The sequence below is a fragment of the Agelaius phoeniceus genome, chromosome Z (assembly GCF_051311805.1).
Source record: "Agelaius phoeniceus isolate bAgePho1 chromosome Z, bAgePho1.hap1, whole genome shotgun sequence".
Taxonomy (NCBI): Eukaryota; Metazoa; Chordata; class Aves; order Passeriformes; family Icteridae; genus Agelaius; species Agelaius phoeniceus.
This window is the reverse complement of record NC_135303.1, coordinates 49965017-49986772: the sequence shown is the minus strand read 5'-3', so window position 1 is coordinate 49986772 and position 21756 is coordinate 49965017. Positions and strand designations below refer to the sequence as shown.

At 39.6% G+C, this 21756-nt stretch overlaps 1 protein-coding gene across 13 annotated transcripts in view; it reads left to right on the top strand.

Moving 5' to 3' along the window:
• Nucleotides 1–21756, top strand: part of NRG1 (neuregulin 1) — a 452794-nt gene that overhangs the window by 418842 nt on the left and 12196 nt on the right. For 10 of the 13 annotated variants that reach the window (XM_077172305.1, XM_077172301.1, XM_077172306.1 and 7 more), the window contains 4 exons: nucleotides 2356–2485; nucleotides 9253–9311; nucleotides 15079–15102; nucleotides 19570–19672. In XM_077172305.1, the coding sequence (XP_077028420.1) occupies nucleotides 2356–2485; nucleotides 9253–9311; nucleotides 15079–15102; nucleotides 19570–19672 (316 nt within the window). The remainder of the gene's footprint in view (nucleotides 1–2355; nucleotides 2486–9252; nucleotides 9312–15078; nucleotides 15103–19569; nucleotides 19673–21756) is intronic. The other 3 variants (XM_077172300.1, XM_054652414.2, XM_077172298.1) reach the window with 2 other exon arrangements.

Below are 21756 nucleotides of genomic sequence, written 5' to 3'. Positions count from 1 at the left end.
GGGACATCCTCAGGTATTTGACTCACAGCTTGAAGTGTGTCCTTTATTAAGGGGTGGACAGTTTATCAGCAGTGATAAGCTTAATATTGTGTGCATGTTGAGACTCACAAAGGCTTCAAAGTATGCATTAGCTATGCAGATGGAATTTGTTCACCCCCGTTGTTACATCCTAGAACATGGTATGACACAGCCTGTCATGTCAGGCATCTCCTTTCTGATAATTATCCATGCTTCTTTCAAACCGGCAGAGAAGGAAAGTCTCTTCTACAAGGCAAAGCGCCCCATCCTAAGGGAGGGGAGATCCTCAAGGATGGTGGTCAAGCCTCTGACATCAGATATAGAGGACCCTTCACTGCTGAGCGGATGGCAGTCTGTAGGCCAGCCTTTTGTCAACATTGGGTGCAAAGTCCTGTTTGAACTGGTGCTAGCTGAAAGGGTGTCAGACTACTCTTAAAACATGACCCCTTTTCCTGCCCCTAGACCAGACATTAATTTATCCTGGTCTGAGAGGATATAAATCATGCTTTGAGGGGCCAGGAAAAAGGAATGTGTTATTAAGAGGAATCTGTACTCCATGTTTGCATTTCATTAACACTAAGAGGCCCCAGTCAAGACCAGGATCTGTGGAGATGTGAAACAATGTGTGGATGCAAGTGAGAAGTAGAAGGGAGCTTCAGTTTTGGAGGCCAATGGAGGGTTTTTCCTGGCCTGTTAGAGGAGAGCACCCTATACAAGCAAGGCAGCATGGAAGAAAGAGAAAGAAGGCAAGGTAGTGCACTCGCCCAAGTACTGAGTGCTAAATATGTGTTTACTTGGAAGATAATGTGAAATGCATAAAAGTGAAATGTGACAGGGACTGTATCATACTATAGTTTGAAATGCATAAGTGGTATTTGTTCATAGTTGATCTGCTAAAACCATGTTTTCTTCAGATTCAGTGTGCACAGGAAATGGTAGAATGTCACACATCACCTATTATAAGCATACCCCTTGGGTGCCTTTGTGTTAGAAAAGGTTTCAAATATCAGACAACTTTTCTGTAGGTATTTGCAGCTTTCTAGTCAACTCCAGTGAAATCAGTCAATAGGCAGTAGCATTGTTTCACCTCAGGGCACAAACTGTCTCTCAGAAACAAAAATATTGAGTTTTTTTGATCACAGTAGCAAAATTCCTAACTTCTGTATGTCTGGAAATAAATATCATGCAAGAATCTCCACCACTTTTTACAGTTTGCAGGTAGTCACTTCAGTTAGTTTTAGCCATTTAAAATGTATGGGCATATTGTCAAGAGTTTAAGCTTCACCTGCAATCAATGTGGACAGACCATCACCACCAAAGAGGCTTATCCCTCTCCTTGGGGGGATAAGTTGAGTTGCTTTCTGTGAGCTTATGAAGAGCATATCCTTGACAGAAATTGCATTGGCAAATCCTAAGACTGTGATTGCTTATCCTTCCCTGGCAGCATCCCTAAAGGTTGCTAAATAAACAATGCTCCTGCCTTCTCTAGATATTCCCTAAATCCAGATGGGAGTAAGCTACAAAACACTGTGATCAGGGTGATGCTTTCATTTAATAGCAATTTAGACACCTAATGGTCTTTAGCAGCATTGGTGTCCCAAAACGTCATGCTCATCTCAAGCAGATGAGCCCAACTGCAGGAGATGCTAGGCTGGCCTCTGGATCAAAGATTTCTGTGGACACAATGGTAGCAATTGTATATGCACAGGAAGGAACAAAACCTCTCTTCCTCCTAGAGAGTCAGTCCAGAAAAGTCACAGCTGTCATTTATGAGCAAGAAAAGAGACAGCCAGAATTCAGCCATTCACCCTCTCCTCGGAGAGAAGGAAGTGGCTGGACTTGAATAAGCACAGGGCTTCAGGTTAAGCTTCACTGAAAAATACCTGCTTCAAGGCAATACCAGGAGGAAATATCATCCACGACCTTATCACTGGACACTGTATCAGCAATCGGTAATGACTGTCACACCCCAAAATCACTTGAATGCAATTAATGCAATAAAAATTACTGCACATAAATTACACATTTTCAAGGAAACACCTATGAGTGGTGCAAAAATTTTAGGCCACTTCATGGACAGGGCTAGGAAAACCCTCACTTCCTCCCAGGCTGAGTATGGGATTGTGTGTCTCTGAAGTATGTATTTAAACTCCACTCTCTCTGGCAATCAGCAAAATACAGGGTCAAGTGATTAGTGCTTATGGTAGCAGCAGATAGAGAGCTCAAAGGGCTTGCCATATCCTCCCTAGCATTACTTCTTCCCTCACATAGAAGTACACTTACCAGTCAGAAAGAAAAACAGCCTCTGATCTGTGTTTTCATTCTTATCTTTTGCAGCCACTTCCACATCTACAACTGGGACAAGTCATCTCACAAAATGTGACATAAAGCAGAAAGCCTTCTGTGTAAATGGGGGAGAGTGTTACATGGTTAAAGACCTCCCAAACCCCCCAAGATACCTGTGCAGGTAAGAAATTCTATCTGTTGCTTTTGTTGGAGCCATCAGGTCTCACAAATGTTTTTTTCTTTAGAGAAGCACCTGAAAAATGTCTTCTTCTGAATTTGCATTTCTTCATTTTTTAACCACGTGGATGTGGAAAGAATGCCAAGAATAACCTCTGTGTTCTACAGAGGCATATGAAACAAAGCAGAGGCTAACTGGGAAATATTTCTACATGGTGATGGCACAGCATCTTCTATTGGTGTTTATATGGCACAAAGTAACACAACTTGATCCTTATGTTAGAAAAAAATGAAACAGACACTGTAAACTAAATATGCTACATTTAGGGAAAAAAAAGGAGGGGGTGGAAAACTGCATTGAATATTACACTTTGTATAGAAGAAACTGTTCTTTTAATTCTCTGATGTATAACTGAACAGTTTCTGGTGAGACCAGATTCACAACTGTTGTTGCATTTAATTGCATAAAATCAATGAATGTCATGGTCATGGTGGAGGTTACTATTTTGTGTGCTGATCTTGATTCATGAAATCATATGAGTTTTGTCTAGTTGGGTGCTTGTGCACCTTTCTCAGGTCCTGGTTATGCCGTGTTTGTCTGCTGCAATAGTCCCTTGCATCAGAGAACATCCATGAAGAGCTGCAGCACTGGAATTTATCTCCTGTCTGTATGTCATGTAGCTTTTACCCCTGAAGATGAGCTAGTCATAGGGACTTCTTCACACTATTTTGAGAGGAAACTCAATCTTTAAACCTTGGTACCATGTTTGGTACCTAAGAGGGGTGAGTGAAAAGGGTGCACTTTTGTGAGGATAATACTGTTTTCAGACAAAGAGATAGTGGTTGGTGAAGACTGTCATCTGCTGAAACTGCAGAATTTTTCAGTCTCCTTGGACTAAGAATTCAAAAAATTAAAAAACACTAATTTTGAAGATAGCTTTGGTAGGTGAGTTAGGTGAAGGTCTGTGATGCTTTCCCTAGGCCAGGAAGAAATTGACTGTTTGTCTTTGTGGCGTTTTTTGGGTTTTTGGTATTCAGGTTTTTCTAAAGGAAAACAAACAAACAAAAGCCAACAAAACCCCACCAAACCTCACAATGTCACAATGTGCTGGCTTACCTGTAAGTTTCATCTTTTTTTTTTTTTTTTCTTTTTTTTTTCTTTTTTTTTTTTTGTAGAAAGATGTTACCTACACATCATGGGCTTTGTTTTGCTTTGAATTTTCATGGATTGCTGTACTGCTGAAAGCAATGAATGCTCCATTGAATTTTAGGATCATTTTTAACTAAAGCGAATATGGAAAAGTTATATGTGCTGTGGGTTGGATTCTTTTTTGAGAAAGAGAAAGAAAGATTTGTGTTAAATTTACATGGTCGTTGTAAGCCAGCAGTCAAGATGAGCAGTTTGCTATGACTCTCCAGAGCATGTACAAGAGCCTGTGGGTTTCAGCTTCCTATCCAAACAGTGCTCAGAAAACTCCAGTGAATGGCAGAGCTGAGCATTGAGCAGGCTTGCTAATCATAAATATTGTCTTGGTAGTTTCAGAGGTATCCCATCTTCACTGGTATGAAGACGTCTTCATTTTAATTCAGACATCTGTGTATGTTCTGTAATGATGTTATAGACTGGCTAATTTTTTAATAAAATATCTTGGGGACATTTGAATAAAGTGGGGGCTGTTTTTCCCTATTGTGGACAAGAAATAACTTTTAATTCTGGGGCTGTGTTTCAAGGAAAAGACGATTCCCAGATTTGGCAGATGTGCCTCTGCCTGGGTGGTCCAAGACCTATTTGGAAAAAGCATCAGAGCTGTTAATTTAGACAGGGTGAATCTCATTTACAAGAAGGCAGTGGAGAAGAATTCTTATCCTGAGAACAGTCAGGGCCACCACTATTTTGCAGGGCCACTTGCTATGCCCTCTAATACTTGCCAGAACAAAAATTTCATGTTGTGTAGTAAAACAAAGCAATTCCACTACATAAGAAGTAAAAGTGAGTCTTTGAAAGTGGATGAAAATGAAGGGACAAAATACAAATACAAGTACAAAATTAGTTTTCTTCTTACTTCTTTAAAAATAAAGATGTCCACTATTTATTCTAACATACCAGTTATCTAAAATAGGTATCTAACCACTACACATTGTCTTCATTGTTCTAAGAAAACAAATCTACTCCCAGAACATGCTTGTGGAAACAGAATGCTTGAAATATGGTACTTGCTCTTCATAGTTCTGCCTCAGTAGCAAGTTCACATTTTTCCATATGGTCCATCTGTTGAGAGCAAAAACAAAATTTCTAAAGCATGAGCCATATCATTCTAAATTGGTTTTATCCCTAACCAAAAAAACATGACTCAGATTCAAAACAACCATGGAATTTTCCAAGTAATCTCTGGTTTTTTAAATCCCTATTCTACTAAAAAAAATCCTAAATTCATCTTCAGTTAAAATCTGGCTACATATTAAAAAATAAAGTTTTATTAAATACATAGTGATGGTCTGGACAGGATCAGATGTTGCTCTTCTGGATACTAGTGTGAACTTCAAGAAAATTCCCTGCTTTCACGAGGTAACCATGTGAAATGCTCAAAAATGTGTGAAGACGTAGTAAAGCAATGTACAGCTACATCTGTGGTAGCATGTATTTTCCCCACACGTATTTTAATTAAGGTCCAAGACGGAGTAAAACACTCTCAAAATAGGACAGTTGAAATAGGAAGCTTTGACTATTTAAATAAACTAGTGTATAAAATTTTCAGAAGCTTTGTAAAAACATGAGTCACATTTTGAAAACATCATAGACTTAAGAAGCCTGGATGTTACTGGCTTCCTATGAGACTGGGATTCCTAAGTCATTTCTCTTCTGTTGGAAATGCATCCCCAGGTTCACTGAAGAAAAAAGATTTCAATAAATTCAAAATTCCTATCAATTCCTTCTTACTTGAAAAAATCTATGTAAATATAAGAGCTGTTACACTTTTGGAGTGTTCTGCTTCATACCATGAAGGTCTTGACAATCTGACCAATTGATTTCTGACTTGCAGACATCATCTTTTCTAGTGGTTTTGTTATTACTGAAGAAATTAAATTTACAATGGAATTTCATTGGATGAAGAAAATGCTACTGTCTTAACAGAAGTGTGCTGCTGCTTTTCTTAACAGCAAAGGAGTGGATTATTTACTATTTAATGATATAGCCATTTTCTACATCTGTCTCCATGAAAAGGCCTTTGTAGAATAGAAATGGGCAGAATTTTCTTCAAACCAGCAAGTTTGCAAGCAGAAGTTCCAGAAGTATTCATTCAAGAGACAGGATAGAAATACTAGTTCTTATTTAGGCCATGAAATGGATTATTAAGTACTGTACTTCCCATGGTAAAAAAAAATTCTCTACCACAATGCATTTGTTTGTAGGCAGTGAATGAAATGGAAATACAAACAATTCAGCCGTTTCCCTCCTGATGAAAAACAGTCTGATGATATGTGTTCAGTGTTCTGAGAAGCGTCCACTAAACATGTGCAAATGCTGCTCTTTGCAACTAGTGTGTGTAGAAGGAAAAAAGCAATTATTCTGTTATATGTGGTTTGTTATTTGGGCTTTACCCAGTTAATACAATAAATAAATGGTTCAAGTAGCCTTTTTTAAGGCAGAAACAAAATTACAAAGCTCTCACAGCACAAACATATACATTTTGCTCTAAGTTGTTTGACCTCAACTTTTGCTACTGTCCTAAAGGAAAATGGTACATGGATAATGATACAGAAAAAAAAAGCCATAACAAGAAATAATATCTGAAAACTTTGAGTAGGAAAAGGTGTTTGGGAAAGGATACCATAGCAAGCTGATTGTAAAAGTACAGTCTACGGAAACAACCTTTCAAACTGGAAACTGTGGAAACTGTGCTGCAGTGCACATCTGAGCAATGAAATACCTTTAGCATTCATACATCCTTGTAAGTGGACAGGCTCATCTCAGCTTTCCTCTCATCTGTCCCACCCTGGGCTCATTCTCGAGGCAGATGCTGCAGCCCATTTGCTGACAATGGTTTCAGAGCAGTATAAACACACTGGAGCTGTTTTCGGCACCATCTCAACAGGGCTGACCCTGCTTGGTCTGGAAGTGATTTCTGCATTGTCTATACCAGTGCTCAAGTTGTTTTCATCACCTCCACAGCTGCACCAACATCTGAAAACTAGTACAGACAAAGCAAGCAACCACCAGCAGCCAGTGGCAGGAGGAAAACATGAGGCTTTCAATCACATTCCTTGGGAATTTGTAGCATTTAGCCTGATGACAAAGATGTAAAGGACCCTGTGAACTGAAAGCCAAGCATGAGCAAATGCCAACTTTCCAGGGACAGCCATTTAACAAGATCAGTAGTGCAAAAATATTTTTATTGCTGATTCATTAACACAGATCAAAATTCTTTCTATCAAAAGCACTTTACCTTCTCTCAAATGTGCAAAGTCTTCTGTCATGCCTAGCAAAAACATCTTCTAAAGACAGAGTTACCCTTGTTGCATTTTTCTCAGCTGAATATGTCTGTGGAGACTGGGATCTCTCCACACTGGGTACTCGCCAAAAGAGGTGACTTTGGCTCTGAAGAACCCAAACTCTCTTCCTTAATAAACAAATATATCATTGCAGCAAATCAGGTTCAAAGAATCATCTTCAGATTCTCAAAATATACCTTTATTACACAAATATCATTCCTGCATGGTTTGTTTGAACAAGATGCTAGTGTTTATCCCTGACGCTGATGCTTTGCCAGAGAGATTTTCTGAAAATCTCACTTGTGCAAGGGCAGCATCCCTGGTTTTTAGGGCTAGAGGAAATTGTAGAAAAGCAGAATTTAAAATATTGGGACAGCTTTCAGCACACATGGAACTCAGATGGATAGAAGAAATGGACGGTTCTTCTGACCAACAAGTATTTGCAAATAATAAGGCTTTTTAGCACATGCCAAGTAACTTAGGAAGACATTTGAAAAAGAGGCCAGCACCATGTCATCAACAGGAGAAAAAGAGTGGGAGATTCTTGCATGATGGCAAAGTCACGGAAAGCATCACGAAGACAGGCAACACAACTGAAATGTTTTCACAGGAGCAGATATCAGGTAATTTCTGGTTAATGCTGAGTGAGAGTGGAGAGAAGAAAGAGAAAGAGGAAGGATTGAAATCTGTAGATCCTTAGTATGGTGGACAGTCATTCACACTTGTCTGAAGCACAGGAAGCCTGTCTATGGTGATATTTTGGGAGCCTGAGCCCTACCCCACCATGGAGAATGAAGGTGAAGGAAGAATTGGTAGGAAGCATCAGAAAAGAAGGGCAAATCATTGAAGAGAAATTCCTTCTCTATGATCAAGGAGAAAGCTGCCCTGAAGTTTTTTGCAGAAGAGCTTATAAGCTGGAAGGACAGATAACACCAGGGCTGCAAATCTTGGGAGCACTTCTGCCCTCTCATTTTACTTATTGTCTGGACTGACTTATTTTACCTTCTTGTGAGCCATGTTGAATATACTTCCCTTTGGGTCTGACTTTGTCTTCTCACCTTTTGGATTTTTGCAGCTTTTTGGTGATCACTGTACTAACTATTCCTCCTCAAAGCAAGTTACCAGAAGACACAACGTGCCACCACAGAAATAAGAAAATCATGGTATTTTCATAGATTTTATGTGACTAATGAAAGCAACAGTGTAAATTGTTGTTATGCACTGCATTGCAAGTTTTAAAAAAGAACTCAAACTGGGCCCTTCATGAGATGGAATAAGCAGTGAGCTGGTACACATTTTTGCTAGCCGTGATTCTTCTATCTTTTTCAAAACAGACAAGGGAAAATACTTTTTTTTTTTTCTCTGATGGATTTTTGCTGTAAATTTTGCAAAGTTTTATCTTCTGGAAAGGTTATACTTTCTTGCCTCTCTTCTGATCATTTGTCACTAACACCCAACCAGGAGGTCACTTAATGCACTCGCACTCCATAGACCAGCAGATGTAAGTCTGTTAGTGCAGTGGTTTTGGTGTACTATTGCTTATCACGTTTTTGCCCTTTAGGTGCCAACCTGGATTCACTGGAGCAAGATGTACTGAAACTCTGCCCATGAAAATCCAAAACCAAGAAAGTATGTTAAAATAATCTGAACTTTGCTTTCTTCCCCAACTACAGCAACAAAATCAATAGTACTTGGTGTTTTCACAGTTCAGCTGGAACCGGCCTCTTTACTCACTAATTTGTGACCTGATTTTCTGAAGTACAATCTGTACACCATGGCATTATTGACCTCCAAAATATTTCTTGTTTGTGTGATTTTTGATCTTTCCATTCATTCACAGATGCATTTGTTTTGCACACGCTGGCAGTTTTCCTATTTGGGAGACTGCTGCAAAGTGCAACCCTAAAAGACCAAACTCATGGAGATGACTGTGTACAGATCTTGTGTCCTTGCTGCCTTGTGGAAAGAGCATCCTAAAACCAATCTCGGTCTCTGGAATGGTGAATTTCTGTCTCAGATCTTGAAACACATTTTGATCTGGATTGGTTTGGTTTTGGCTGGTTTTGCAGGGGGTATTTCTTTACATTTCCACAGAGCAAATGACTTGCTCTCAACATCCTGAGCTATTTTAACACACTAAACCGAGATTCAGTTTCTGAAAGTGAACTCACCAAGTCATATCAGTTGACACTGAAGGAGCTTCTTTCTTAGCATATATTCACCTCTTCTCTTTTCTCTGTTTTTTTCTCTACCATTTTTTTTGTTTGTTTTTCCTCTCAGGTGCCCAAATGAATTTACTGGTGATCGCTGCCAAAACTACGTAATGGCCAGCTTCTACAGTACGTCCACTACTTTTCTGTCTGTGCCACAGTAGAAGCATGCTCAGTCGGTGCTGCTTTCTTGTCGCTGCATCTTTCCTCCAATTTTTTTTTTTAATCTGTAACTAGATTTGTTGCCTAAGGCCTAATATTGATTGTCTCTGCCTGTTGCATGAAAATTATAACAAAAAAGCAATTGCAAATTATAACAGAAAGCAATCCTGAGATTGTTTGGCATTGAGGGTAGGGGGAAATGCAAGGCTTAGGAATGCTGTGAAATTAATTCTGACTGTGTGATATGGCCTCCCTGCTGACATCAAGCAGAAAAAGTACAAAAATGAGATTTTGAAAGTCTCCCCTTTTATTTGCCACAAAAAGCTTAAGAGTCACGATACAGGCCAGCACTCCCTCAACCAAAGGATGGGTAGCTAGTCCTCTACTTATATATGACATTTGGAACTAGAGGTTAAAGGTAATTGAAGTGCTTACATTGTTTCTAGTGAGTACTTGCCAAATAGGATCAAAATTTTCTTCCTCCTCCTTCAAGCTTCAGTGGAGAGAGCACAGAAAAAAAAAAAAAGAAAAGATGAAGACGTTACTTAAAGAATGAGGTCTAACATGTTTTGGGTATATTGTGAGTAAGAGGTGCAAGAGATCAAAGATTATTCGGCCAAATGAAAGTGTCAGACACGCACATACACAGACTGCTTAAATCAGCACTGTAGTCACATCCCATAAGGTTTCCCATGGAGAAATGGGCTAATTATTATTGTTTGACAAGGATGTAGCAGAAGGTACACTATATATTTATTTTCTCTCATTGGCTATAGCAAAGTCAAAGGTAACGTACAAGAAAATTGCTTAGGTCTTACATTTAAATGCATGTGTACTAGTTACATTTGATTGTTCCTGGCATCAGAATATGTGATCTAAAAGCAGTATTATAGAAACTGGTTTTTTGTTGGATTACTTGCCAGCACAGAAAGACTATAAGCCAGCTTAGTTTAATTTCCATTGGTATATAGGACAAAAAGCTGTAAGTACGTGCTGGACATTTTGGAGCCTGAAGAGGTGCACAGGTTTTCTCTTATACTGATGGATGAAAAACATCTATACATAATTCATACTTTCTGTCATAGAAGCTACCCACATAAATCCCAAGAGTGCTGACTGGGGACCGGACCTTCCAGCACTCAAGTGTGCATTTTAAGCCCTGCTTTAGAAGCTTTATTAGTGTGAGTTATATTTAAATGCCTCTGGTAATGATGGCTCTAAAAATTTTAATGCTGTTATGGTATTTGTTTATCAAATGTTAGATTTAAGTGGCCTTTTCTGTGGATTGTGGTGGAAAGTGCAGTTCAGATTTTCTGATCTTAGAATAATAATTTAAAAGGAGGTGGTGTAAAAATATGAGATCCATTGTTTGCTGCTGAATTTTATCTGAAAACTAAAGAAGAATTGTATGTTGATTATAAATTCATTTTCCAACCTAGGAGAAAAAAAATGTTTAGGCAGGTTTTCCTTCCTTTCTTTTTCAGTTTCCTAACCCTGGTTGGGATTTTTAAAAACACCAGTTGAGATTTTCTGAAGTTGACGCCATGGAAAAGGCATAGATGTTCTTGCCTTGCTGCAAGAATTACACATAGTTATTAGTACTTAAGTTGGTCAGCACTTCCTCTCCTTGAAATGCAGAGTCAGAGAGCACACCCCTGCCTACCTTAGGCCACCCTGAGAGCCCCAGCCAATGGCTATGAGAGTCTGGCACTTCTGCCTGCCCTTCATCTGCACTGCAACATCTGATTTCTTATACTGCTTAAGATCTTGGAATGACACTTTTGGAAAGGGTCCACTGAGGGCACATTTATACTTAACTAAAAAAAAAAAATCAATGAAGAAGCATTTATATGACTTTTTATTATCATGCCCAAGGCAGACCAGACCATGTTACTTAACAGAGGACTTAGAGAGTTCTCTAAAGGCAAATGTTACATCTGGGACTTTAAGCCAAGCTCATATTTTGCACCCAATTTTGTGGATGATTAAGTTAGTTCTGTGGATGCAGCTTTTGCAAAGTACAGAGCAAACTGAGATGCTAAACAGCGTAAGTGGTAGTAGGAAACAAAAGTGTATGTGTGAACCATACAGCTATCTAATTTCACTTGCTTTTAGAAGGGTCTTTCTTCATTTGGAAAGAAAGAGTCAGTGGGGTTCCAAGCCATGTGTACCTTCCGATGAACTGTTACTGTCTTAATTTGGCTGTTAAAGTAAATTTTTCTTCTGAAATCTCCCCTGGAGTTGGTATTTGAGAGCCCTGAAGCTACTGGGCTGAGGACCTTTTGCCAGATGAGAACAAGGCACCACTGGGCATTTTGGAAATGCCCTGTCCCAACAGAGTGCAAGGCTAACTTGACTCATCTCACAAGCCTGGCTGGCAGACCCTGTAGTGTCCTTTCCTTGAGCATAGCAGTCACAGCTGCTATTAGTGCTGCCCTGGTCTTTTTCTGTGACTGCTTTGACTTTGAGACTCGTAATCCACCACTGGTCCGTAAGACAGCAGAAGGCAGTCCACAAATTGTCGCAAAAATACATAATTCCATGCATTTTCTGTATGAATATTCACACATTTTCCCCCTTGAAGTCAAGGAATCAAATGGAGGACAGCAAAAGTAATGAGTTAACATTAAAAGTTTTGGGTAATTTTCATGTAGTCAGGCAAGAGAACTCTTACAGCAGCAATGTGCAGAATGGTCCCTGGGATAAGAAACAGTGATAAAACCATGAATTAATAGAAGGTTGAGGGAACATCTCTAGAGTTTAATCACAGGTGAACCCCTTGTCCTCTCAAATGCCCCAGATGGACCAAGGACCTCACTCAAAGGGACTATGTACTTGCTTACTTCACTAGTTAACAGTTATATATGAATTGTGAATTTAGAACTGGCTGGGGGCAGGCTGTGGCCCTTCTTGGGCATCACCTGAACATGGTCCATGCCATCCTTCAGCATGAGGCACCAGTTTAAACAGTGTCCATTTCAGCCCTGCCATCCCTGATGAGCAAGAGGGACAGTACCAAGAGGGGTGGAAGGAATTTTCTTTTTAGATTATAGTGGCCCTTGCCTCATTGTCACAGTGAAGCTGGCCGAGGCATTCCAGGGGGCAAGAGAAAAGCTCTGATGTTCTAGAAGGATGATCAAAACTGCAGTTACTGTGTGATGGCCTGATTTTTCAGCCTTTTCATATAAACTACAGGTCTTGAAAAGTCTGCCTTTAGCTATTCTACTACTTCAGTATTTCTCATTTTCTACATATTTCTCTATTACCCTCATGCAGAAGTAGTCACATCTGCATGAGGGCAATAGACAATCTCACCTGAAATTTTCATTTTCTAAAGCCTTTCAGCACCCTAAGTTGTGCACTCTGTGTGCTGAGACTAAGACTCCTAAATGAACAAGCAGATTTGAAAAATTCCATTGTTCATCTTTTGCTCATAATTTAAAAAGACAGGTTTTCACTATAAACTGCTCAGTTAATGTTCACAAAGTGCTAAAATTGCTCTGATAGGATACTTCAATTATGAAAGGACAGATTTTCCATGCTCCTGAGATTTGAACCAATTGTCACTTTTACAGGAGCCATAGGACTTAAAACATTAAGTTCAAAACCAATTTTGCAACCTGAGTACTCTTGAAATGAACCAGATTTTGGATCCAAAGGGGAATCTAAATGTCACAAAGAGACTGTATCCCAGTCTCTTAAATAGAAATTGTTAACAGACAGGGGTTCTGCTCTTTGGTAGTTTAGGAGATTTGAGTTTGTTTTTAATTGAAATTACATGAAGAAGAACTTATATTTTTTAGCATTTTTCATTACCCACAGAAAGAAACATGACACTTTGGTGCTTTAGAGTTGGAATAGGTCTTCCTGGACCTCTCTGCTGTTGTAGTTGATCCAGATGGGTCCTTTCTTTGCCAGGTGCAAGTTCTCTACAAACACCTGAGGTAGTGCTCACCCCTCCCAGGGCAGCACCACGTCCCTTGGCTACCCACCCACCTGAATCCAGCAGCCCCCTCAACAGCAGCTGTGGCACACCACTCATAAAGAGAGCATGTAGTGCTGAAGGATTCTGTTCCACATTTCCCAGAACCATCCTCTTGTTCCCTAGACCCTGCATCTCAGCAGGCTACAATATATCCAACAAGTTGTAGTTTTAAATTACTTTGGTGAAAAAAAAATTGCATCCTAAGCATTTTTCTTACAAGACTGCCATATCCCCCCCCAGTCACAACCAGAATGAAAACAGAGTTGTTAAAAATAATTATTTGTATTTATTCTTAGAGCACCTAGAGACAAATATTCAATAGAAGCCACATTGCATGTAAAAAGCGTGAAAAAATATCAGGCTAAGTAGGAAAATATCAAAAATAATCACCTGTTTATAAAATGAGAAGTGTTGGGATGTTCTGCTTTTCAGATCTAAGGAATGTAACTAGGAATACTGTAGATAAGTCAGAGCTACATAACATCTAGGTTTGAATAAGCAATGCATGTTTCTTCAGCATGTTTTCTTGTTAGGCCTTCCAGACAGAATATATTCTGATTTTAAATACCAACTCCCTATTGAATTATATGAAATAGAAACTGCATGATATGAATGACTTCCCTAAAATTAAATTACCTTCAAACTAGGTGTCTTAGCTATAAGCAAGCATAATTACAGCAATATATGTGCATGGGCATGTCATTCATTTTACTGAAGATTTAATCAAGCTTTCTATGCAACTAATGTATATCATTAGCAGAGGTCAGGTAGGCATGTGATACTGGCCCTTTAGGAAGAGACCTGGATGGATTCCAATGTACTTAACCCTTAAAATGTTACTGATTGACAACAAAGAATTGACATTCCCCATGTGTGCAAACTACATTAAAAAATCCATTTGCTGTGAAAATTATCATTGGATGTAAATTTCACAGCATACAAGAACAAAAAAAGGCAAGAGCTACTATGGCTGTGGTGTTGACCCCATGGGGAGGGTCTCCTAGGGTACCTGCTGGGGGGAAACCTGTGTTCCTCTTGACCCACAGGTGCTGGGGCCTGGGTGTGCTGATTTAGGCAGTGATTTGTGTAAGGGATCAGGACTCCTGCACCCCAGGGTCCATACAGTTGGTCAACAAGTTGTTCTGCCAACACAGCACAGTCCAAAGACAGGGAAAGGGGGTTGGCTCCTCATTTTCCAGAAGATGGAGGCCTGCTGCAGTCCATTTGCAAAGCAGAAGACTCTCACTACTGAGTAATCAGTGCCAGCCCCTCTGGGTCACAGCCTTCAAGAGCAAGGGTACACATTGCGGGGACAGAAGCAGGGTCAGAAGAGAGAGCGATGCACAACCCATTTACAGGGGTATGCTGCCCTTCATAGAGCATCCCTTTGCTGTCATGTTCCCAAAACAATCAGCCGTTGTACATGGCATGCTCAGCCCACAGCCCTGTTCATCTCAGTAAGATCTTTAAGGGTTAATGGTTCCTGTTGCGTTCCCTAGACTGTGGCTGCTCAGATGCTCCATGTATACATATTTTTGTGTATAAGCCTTGCAGAAGGTCTGGTCACATAGCTAAGAAAGGTGCACTTGAGCACTGCCCACATAACCATGTGCCCTTTGTCCTGTTTCATGTGCAGACACAGAATAGCTGTAATTCTCATATGTAATTTATTTTTAAATACAGTGTATTGCTCTTTTCTGAAACTTTTTCCTTTTTCTTTCTTTTTTTGACAACTTTCTGCATTGGCAGAGCATCTTGGGATTGAATTTATGGGTATGGAACAATCATTCCTTTTAGCCTGCAGATTCTAGACCCTGAGAGATAAACCCCTTTTAATTTTTTTTTCTCCACTTCCCCCTTTCAATTCCTAACCAATTTCTTCATGCTTTAAAAGGGATCATACAGCTATAACAACAACCCTTGTCGAAGTGTTAGTGGAGATTAGTTCACTAAAATGGTCATCAAAATATGGATAGGATATTAATAGACTTAAGGAGTTTCTAGGAATTACTGGAGTGATCATAGCATTGTGTACATTCCTTTTTCTGCTGTATAGTTGTGACTAGTTTTGACCTCTGCTTTTGGTGAGTTTTTCTTGGGTTGCCAGGTTTTGGAAATACTCTAAGTGTTAAGCAAAATGTCTAACTAGTATATTAAAAGGCAGAAACTGTTATGGCCACTTAAAATCATGCAAATTTGCAGTGTTGAGCTCTGATTTTCAAGTCAAGTTTCATGTCTAAACCCACATCTTGGTGGTTACACATCATGTGTAAACCAATTGCCTATACATATCTGTAAATGATATGAATATATACGTTCCTTTCCAGGTCCGTAAACTCAAAGTGGACTGAAAGTTATTTAGGAATTTAAGTAGAAGTTTACAGCTAGACTCCAGATCCTCAAGTCAGCAAATAAAGTGAATATTTCTAAAAGTAAGCTCAACAAGAACATTGGCAATGGGTACTGTTTTCACACTTCAGCTTTAAATATAATAGAAATAGATCTTTACGTCTTATTCATGAATAGACTGTACTTATCTAACTAGCTATTTGTATTCAGAGGTACAAATAATGCATTACATGAATAGGCTAACTTGAAATTCAGGTCACTTTTAGTTTGGAATCTCCTATAATTATTGATAAATAAAAATATAAAAAAACAGATGGTGAGGCAGTTTTCATTCATGTTCTTATTAAAAATGCCCCCACAAAATGTCATTAGCTTAAGCTGTGAACTGTGGAAAACCCATTAAAAGGCCAAATTTTAAAAATCACTCACAACCCAGATTCTTTTTGTTTTTATTATTATCCTAAGTTAGCAGTAATTCCCACTCACATGTATTAGATTATAGTGGAAGAGTGGAAGACGTACAGCTACATTAACATATGAGGAGTTAAATTAAAATCCTTTTAAAAACTGACATGCATGTTATGCTTTATATATGGAATTACATTAGCAGAACAACCTCTTGGAATTAAATTCTTTTAAAAATCCCCAGAGATATGTAAGAAGAAAAACTTTAAAACAGAGCTAGTTCAAGACTTCATATATCATCAGTTATGTATAAATTAGAGTGATGTGAAATTAATTGCATAATATGAATATTTGAAAGGCTGCTTATGTAATACCTTGACTTAAGTATTATTATGATTTGATTTTCCTAGCATTCTGTAGGGTAAAAAAATTATTGAAATTCTTTTTAATACTTAACAGGGTAAAATCTTTCCTAAATTCTCACTGCACATAAAATTCTTTACAGACTTTCCTGCAAGGCTGCTATAAATTTTTTTCAAGGTAGTTTAATCAGCATACGTAATTTAGTGTCATTAACTGACTCCATAAATGTAAACACTGGTCAGAGGCAGAAGGCAGTTTTGGGGCAAGATGTAGTGTAACCCAAGTGCCCCACAGGAGTTCTTCACAAAACTCTTCTTGCCCTTAAACAGAGTCCAAGGCTTGTCTTTGAGGCACCAAGCCATCTGCAAAGTCTTGACCAGGCTATCCCAGTCATGTCCCAGCTGCCAGCATCCCCTGTCACCCTCACTGGCCCCGCAAAACATCTGGGCATCCCTCATTTGGCCTTGGCTGTCCCCTGCCAGCCCAGAGCACAGCCATGTTTACATGAGAGCTTGCTGGTTTGCTGGGCATGACATGCCCAAGTGCTTTCCTGGGCAGACCTTGCTCCTGGAGTTTGAGGGAGGTCATGGCAGCACCACCATTCATGCACACCATGTCAAGCTGCATTTTCCTTCGGGCCTTGTTTCAAAGGGCACAGGAGGGAACTAAGGCTATGAAAGCAGATCCAGGGATTTAGTTTCCCATGCCCATCAAGACCTACAGTCCCAGCAGTATTGCTGGTGCTGGGAGCATTGCTCAGGGCTGCACCCACAGCCCTGCTCCCTCTCATCGTCCCCCATCCCCTGCAGTGAGTGAGCACCCAGAAAGTCCCACACATATGAAACCAGCCTCAGCCCACAGGCAAACTCAGTCAGACCATCACCAGCCAGCTGCCCAGCTCATTTGCAACTGCCTCAGCCTGTGCCAAACTTCCCAGAGTCAGTGCAATTTTTCCGTCAGTACAAAAACTGAGCAGTGTCCACTGTTAATCTTCTACTTCCTCTGCCTTGTGGTCAAAAAAAAAAAAGAGCTTGATACGTCATTATTCATTTTGCTTTCCTAAGCTAACAGCTGACAGCATGACAATAAAATAATAATAATAATTCAAAGCATTTCAGATTAGCCCCTAAATTGCTTAGCACAATTCTCCTGTTTCCTGTGACATCCTTGTAATACACCATTTCCATGGCTAACTAATAAGCGCTTTCAGAAGGGGCAAAAAAGGGAAGGGGATCCAGTGCCACTAACTAGCCTAGGTGAGGAGTTATGCTGTATGAGAAATCCCTTCACACTCTGCTTCAACCTTTTTTTTTGTCCCCAAGCATTTCTTCTCTCTGTTTTTTTCCAGTTCCAAGCATGCTGTGCCAGGCCTGTAGTTGACTTCTGTACCCTTTTTTCCTGTCTTTCCTTATATTTCACCTTCCTCTTTTTCTTTGTCATAGTTTGGTTTGGTTGGAGTTTCAGCCATTTCTTCCTTCTCTTCTTTGACTTTCTGTTCTTGGAGTGATATTTATTTTTCTTTAATAAATTTTTGCAGCATCCTAGTTTTACCACACTCACTTCTTCTTTCCTCTTCCCCCATCTTTGTTAATAATTAGTACTATTAATTTTGTCTGACAGTGCTCATGACCTGTTTGCTGGTGTTTGATTTACAGTGGGTTTGGCTTGTAAGACAAACTTGTTCCACGCTGTGGTGCATTGTATCAGAGAAATTAAGATCTATTTTTGCTTTTTGGTTTGTTGCATGGAGTATTTGCCACTTAACCCCAGCAACTTTAAAATAAAACTAGACAAGCTCAGGAAACATGAAGAAGGGAAGTCTACTCCCTGTTCAGTAAGGAGTATTTTCCCCTTAACTGCTGTGTCATTTATGACAGCACATCATTTGGACACGTGAGAGATACCTGGCACGTGTGAGAGATCACTGTGCACCTCTGTACCAGCCAGATGTAAGTCCCTTCCACCAGGAATAATGCTGACATTTATCCCAAAGGTAGTGCAAAGCTGTGCAGTTCTAATTCATTCATTTATTTTTAATCACCTGCTTGTATTCTGACTGTGGTCAATATGGCAGATCACTATTGTTCTCTCTGCCTAAACTGCCTAATCAAAAATAAGACTTGAGTAAAGGTAGACATCCATTTTTGTCCTAACAGCAGGAACACAAATCCTCATCTGTATAGTGTCAACACAGAATGTGCCTGTGTTTCAGAACTCCTTACGTAAAATTTCCCCAGCAGAGCACTCAGCACTGCTCTCTGCCAAGCACGAGCAAGGCTGGAAAGCATCAGTAGCTCCAGCCCAAACATTAGCAGTGCTACTAACACCTTTATAAAAATGAAATATCTCCGATGAATGAGATTGGTAGCAAGTTGTCATTACTGAGCAAGCTGCCACCCTAGATAGAGAGTTCCTTTGTTGATCACAAACAAGTTGAAACTCTGCATTTCTCTCACACAAGGCACTGCTGGTTGTGGATATTGTTGTGTTTTAGGAGGAGCACTGGAGAAAGGGTCTGAATTTTATGACCAGAGCTCAAAAGCTGTCTTCATTTCCATTGGTGATATAATTACAAGCCAAGCTCATGTCTCAAATGTACAAGAGCATTTTAAAATTTCTCCTGTAAAGACAGCTGAGATATAAATTGATGTGGGACCAGAGGGACATTGCACGTGAAAACAATCCAAAAAAGATATAAGAAAATAAATTTCTCATAAGACCTGTAAAAATGGCTTTCATTCCAGCTGTCTTTGCAAAACTTCCAAAGCATTTGCAAATTCTTGTTATTACCTTACCACACTTCATTTTTATTTCCAGCAAATGCTGTGTTTGTCAACTAAGAAGTTGTTTCTTAGATATTATTCTTGTTGGCTTAAAAAAAAAAAAAAAAGTGACTTTTGACTGTAATTCTGTAATTGTTCTCATCCCCAGTATTGTGTTAATAGTTTGTGGTGTAGTCCTGTTCTTGCAGTCAATAATGAGTCTGCCTGAAGTGTGGTGGCTATGTCTCGGTGTGGCTGTGTGAATCTATGCAGTGGTTTGTAGCATGACAGCTGTTGACTGTGTGCTCCTTGCCTAGCCACCCTCCATGTTGTGACTTTCTCTGTTTTTGTCCCTTTCTAGAAGCTGAGGAACTGTACCAGAAACGGGTGCTGACCATAACTGGCATTTGCATTGCTCTTCTAGTAGTTGGCATCATGTGTGTGGTGGCCTACTGCAAAACCAAGTAAACTTTTCTCTTCTATTTTGTATCTGTGGTGGTTGGTCAGGGCCTTCTCAGTTGACTGTAGCTTCTCTGGGCAAAAGGTTGTATCTGGGTTTCTCTAGAGGTGAGCTTAAGAGACAAACATGTGACCAGGGTGCTCTGGTCCAAGCCAGATGAGTGTGAGTCTCCATGTCCATCAGCACTGCAAAATTAAGAGAGGTATCTGAAAGATTCTCAGTCTTCAAATGTACTTTGAAATTTTTTGTCTTTTTTTGTTTGCTTTCTTTTCTATCACCCATTTCAGCTGTTTCCCCTGTTGAAAAGCAACAAACTCCAACCCTGGAATCACGTTGCTTTCCAGCAGTGAATTTTATGTATAAGCCTAATTTGTTTGTACTTGAGACACAATTAATGATGGTAAAAGTTACTATACACCAAAGGCCAAAAAATGAACACAAAAGCGCTCTCAATGCAAAAGTAGGCATTTAAATGTGTTCTGCGAGTCTCTAAATTACAGGGGGTGACTCTCAAACATGCATGAGGCGGTCTGGACTATAAATTACACAGAACATCAGCAGAATTTCTGCTGCCAAAACTACTGGCTGCCTTTATAAATCTCCCCACCAAAACACAGAAAGACTTTATCATAAATATTCTACGTTTGTATAAACCTGATTTACTGTTTCAAGGCCTGATTGGCAGTTGGTTTTTGTTGTAAGCCCCACCAATAATGGATGTGTTGAAAGTGGGGGAGGAGAGAGATCATTTGTTCCTCTCAGCAAGAGTCCAGACACATACACACAGCTGCTCCTACCCATAACCTTGTGCCAGTGGTCAGTGGGGAGCAGCTGAAACAGTAATAAAAAATCGGATCAGTTACTGCTATTTAGAAATCACATCACCATGTATTTCAACAAACATTTAGTTGAGATCCTGAAGTAAGATTTTCTGTATAAAGAGCCCACAGAATCCGTCAGGGGTCTGGATGCTTTTTTTGTCCCAGACATCAGCAATCACTGTGAGCCAAAAGTTAACTGTTTTCAAAAACAGTTGATGAGTGTCCCATGCCAGGACATGGCCCTCCAAATGCAGCAGTGGTGCCAGACTGGTATCTGTGAGGTGATTTGCATATGCTCTTTTCCCTAAATAGGGGAAAACTCAGAAACGAGGATAAATCTTGGAATGGTGTTAGGAGAACGACCAATGTAATAATCTTAATAGATTAGATTTTGTTGGTCTCCTTGCAAGAAATACTGCTACTAAATTGCCAAGGCATTAGCTTCAGACACTGAATCTTAATTCAGAGGTACTTTATTTGCACATCATTCACATTGAATATAAAAGCTTCTTAAGTACACACTAGCTTACCCGTTATTCTCTCATCTCAGTTTTGTAGAGTGGTTTCTTTTTTTAGTTAGTGTCCTTTTACTACAGGACCACCAGCACAGATAAAAGCATGCAAATTCAAATACACTGGTCACTGAAGGTGGAATAATGCAGATTTCTAGGGACAGATTCCCAGATTACATGTGCCAGGATTTCAGTCCTGTAGATGACAAACTCAGACTCCTTCTAGAACTCGCTTTCTCTACCATGTTCAGGAATTCAGATTGTTCTCAGTCTCCAGAGCCTCATGAAGGGGAGCTTTAAATCAAGTTAAAACCTTGCTTGAATCCTGCTTCTCAGCCCAGGAGGTGTTTGGGTAGCTCAGATATCTCCTGGCACTGCTCAAATATCTCTGTACACCTTAACTGCTTACATGTCCTAAGATGATGCCTGGTTATCCTCAAAGCATAAAGTCCACATGAACCACAGAGTGTATCCTTCTGAGACAGGAGCATTTCCAAGAAAGATGTATCTGCATATGCCATTCATGTGATGTGATATAAATTAAGCATTTTCCACTATCCAGGCACATACACACAGAGAAAATATGTGGAATGCTGTATGTCAAATCATGTTTTCATTGTCTTTAGGCTTCATGACTATCAAGCTTCAACATATTTACTGCACTTCCTCACTCCTCCTTTTCTGTAAAGCTTAAAATAGTCCCCTTGAGTTCAAAACAGGATTGAAAATAGTTATCTCTTATGCTGTCCTACCCT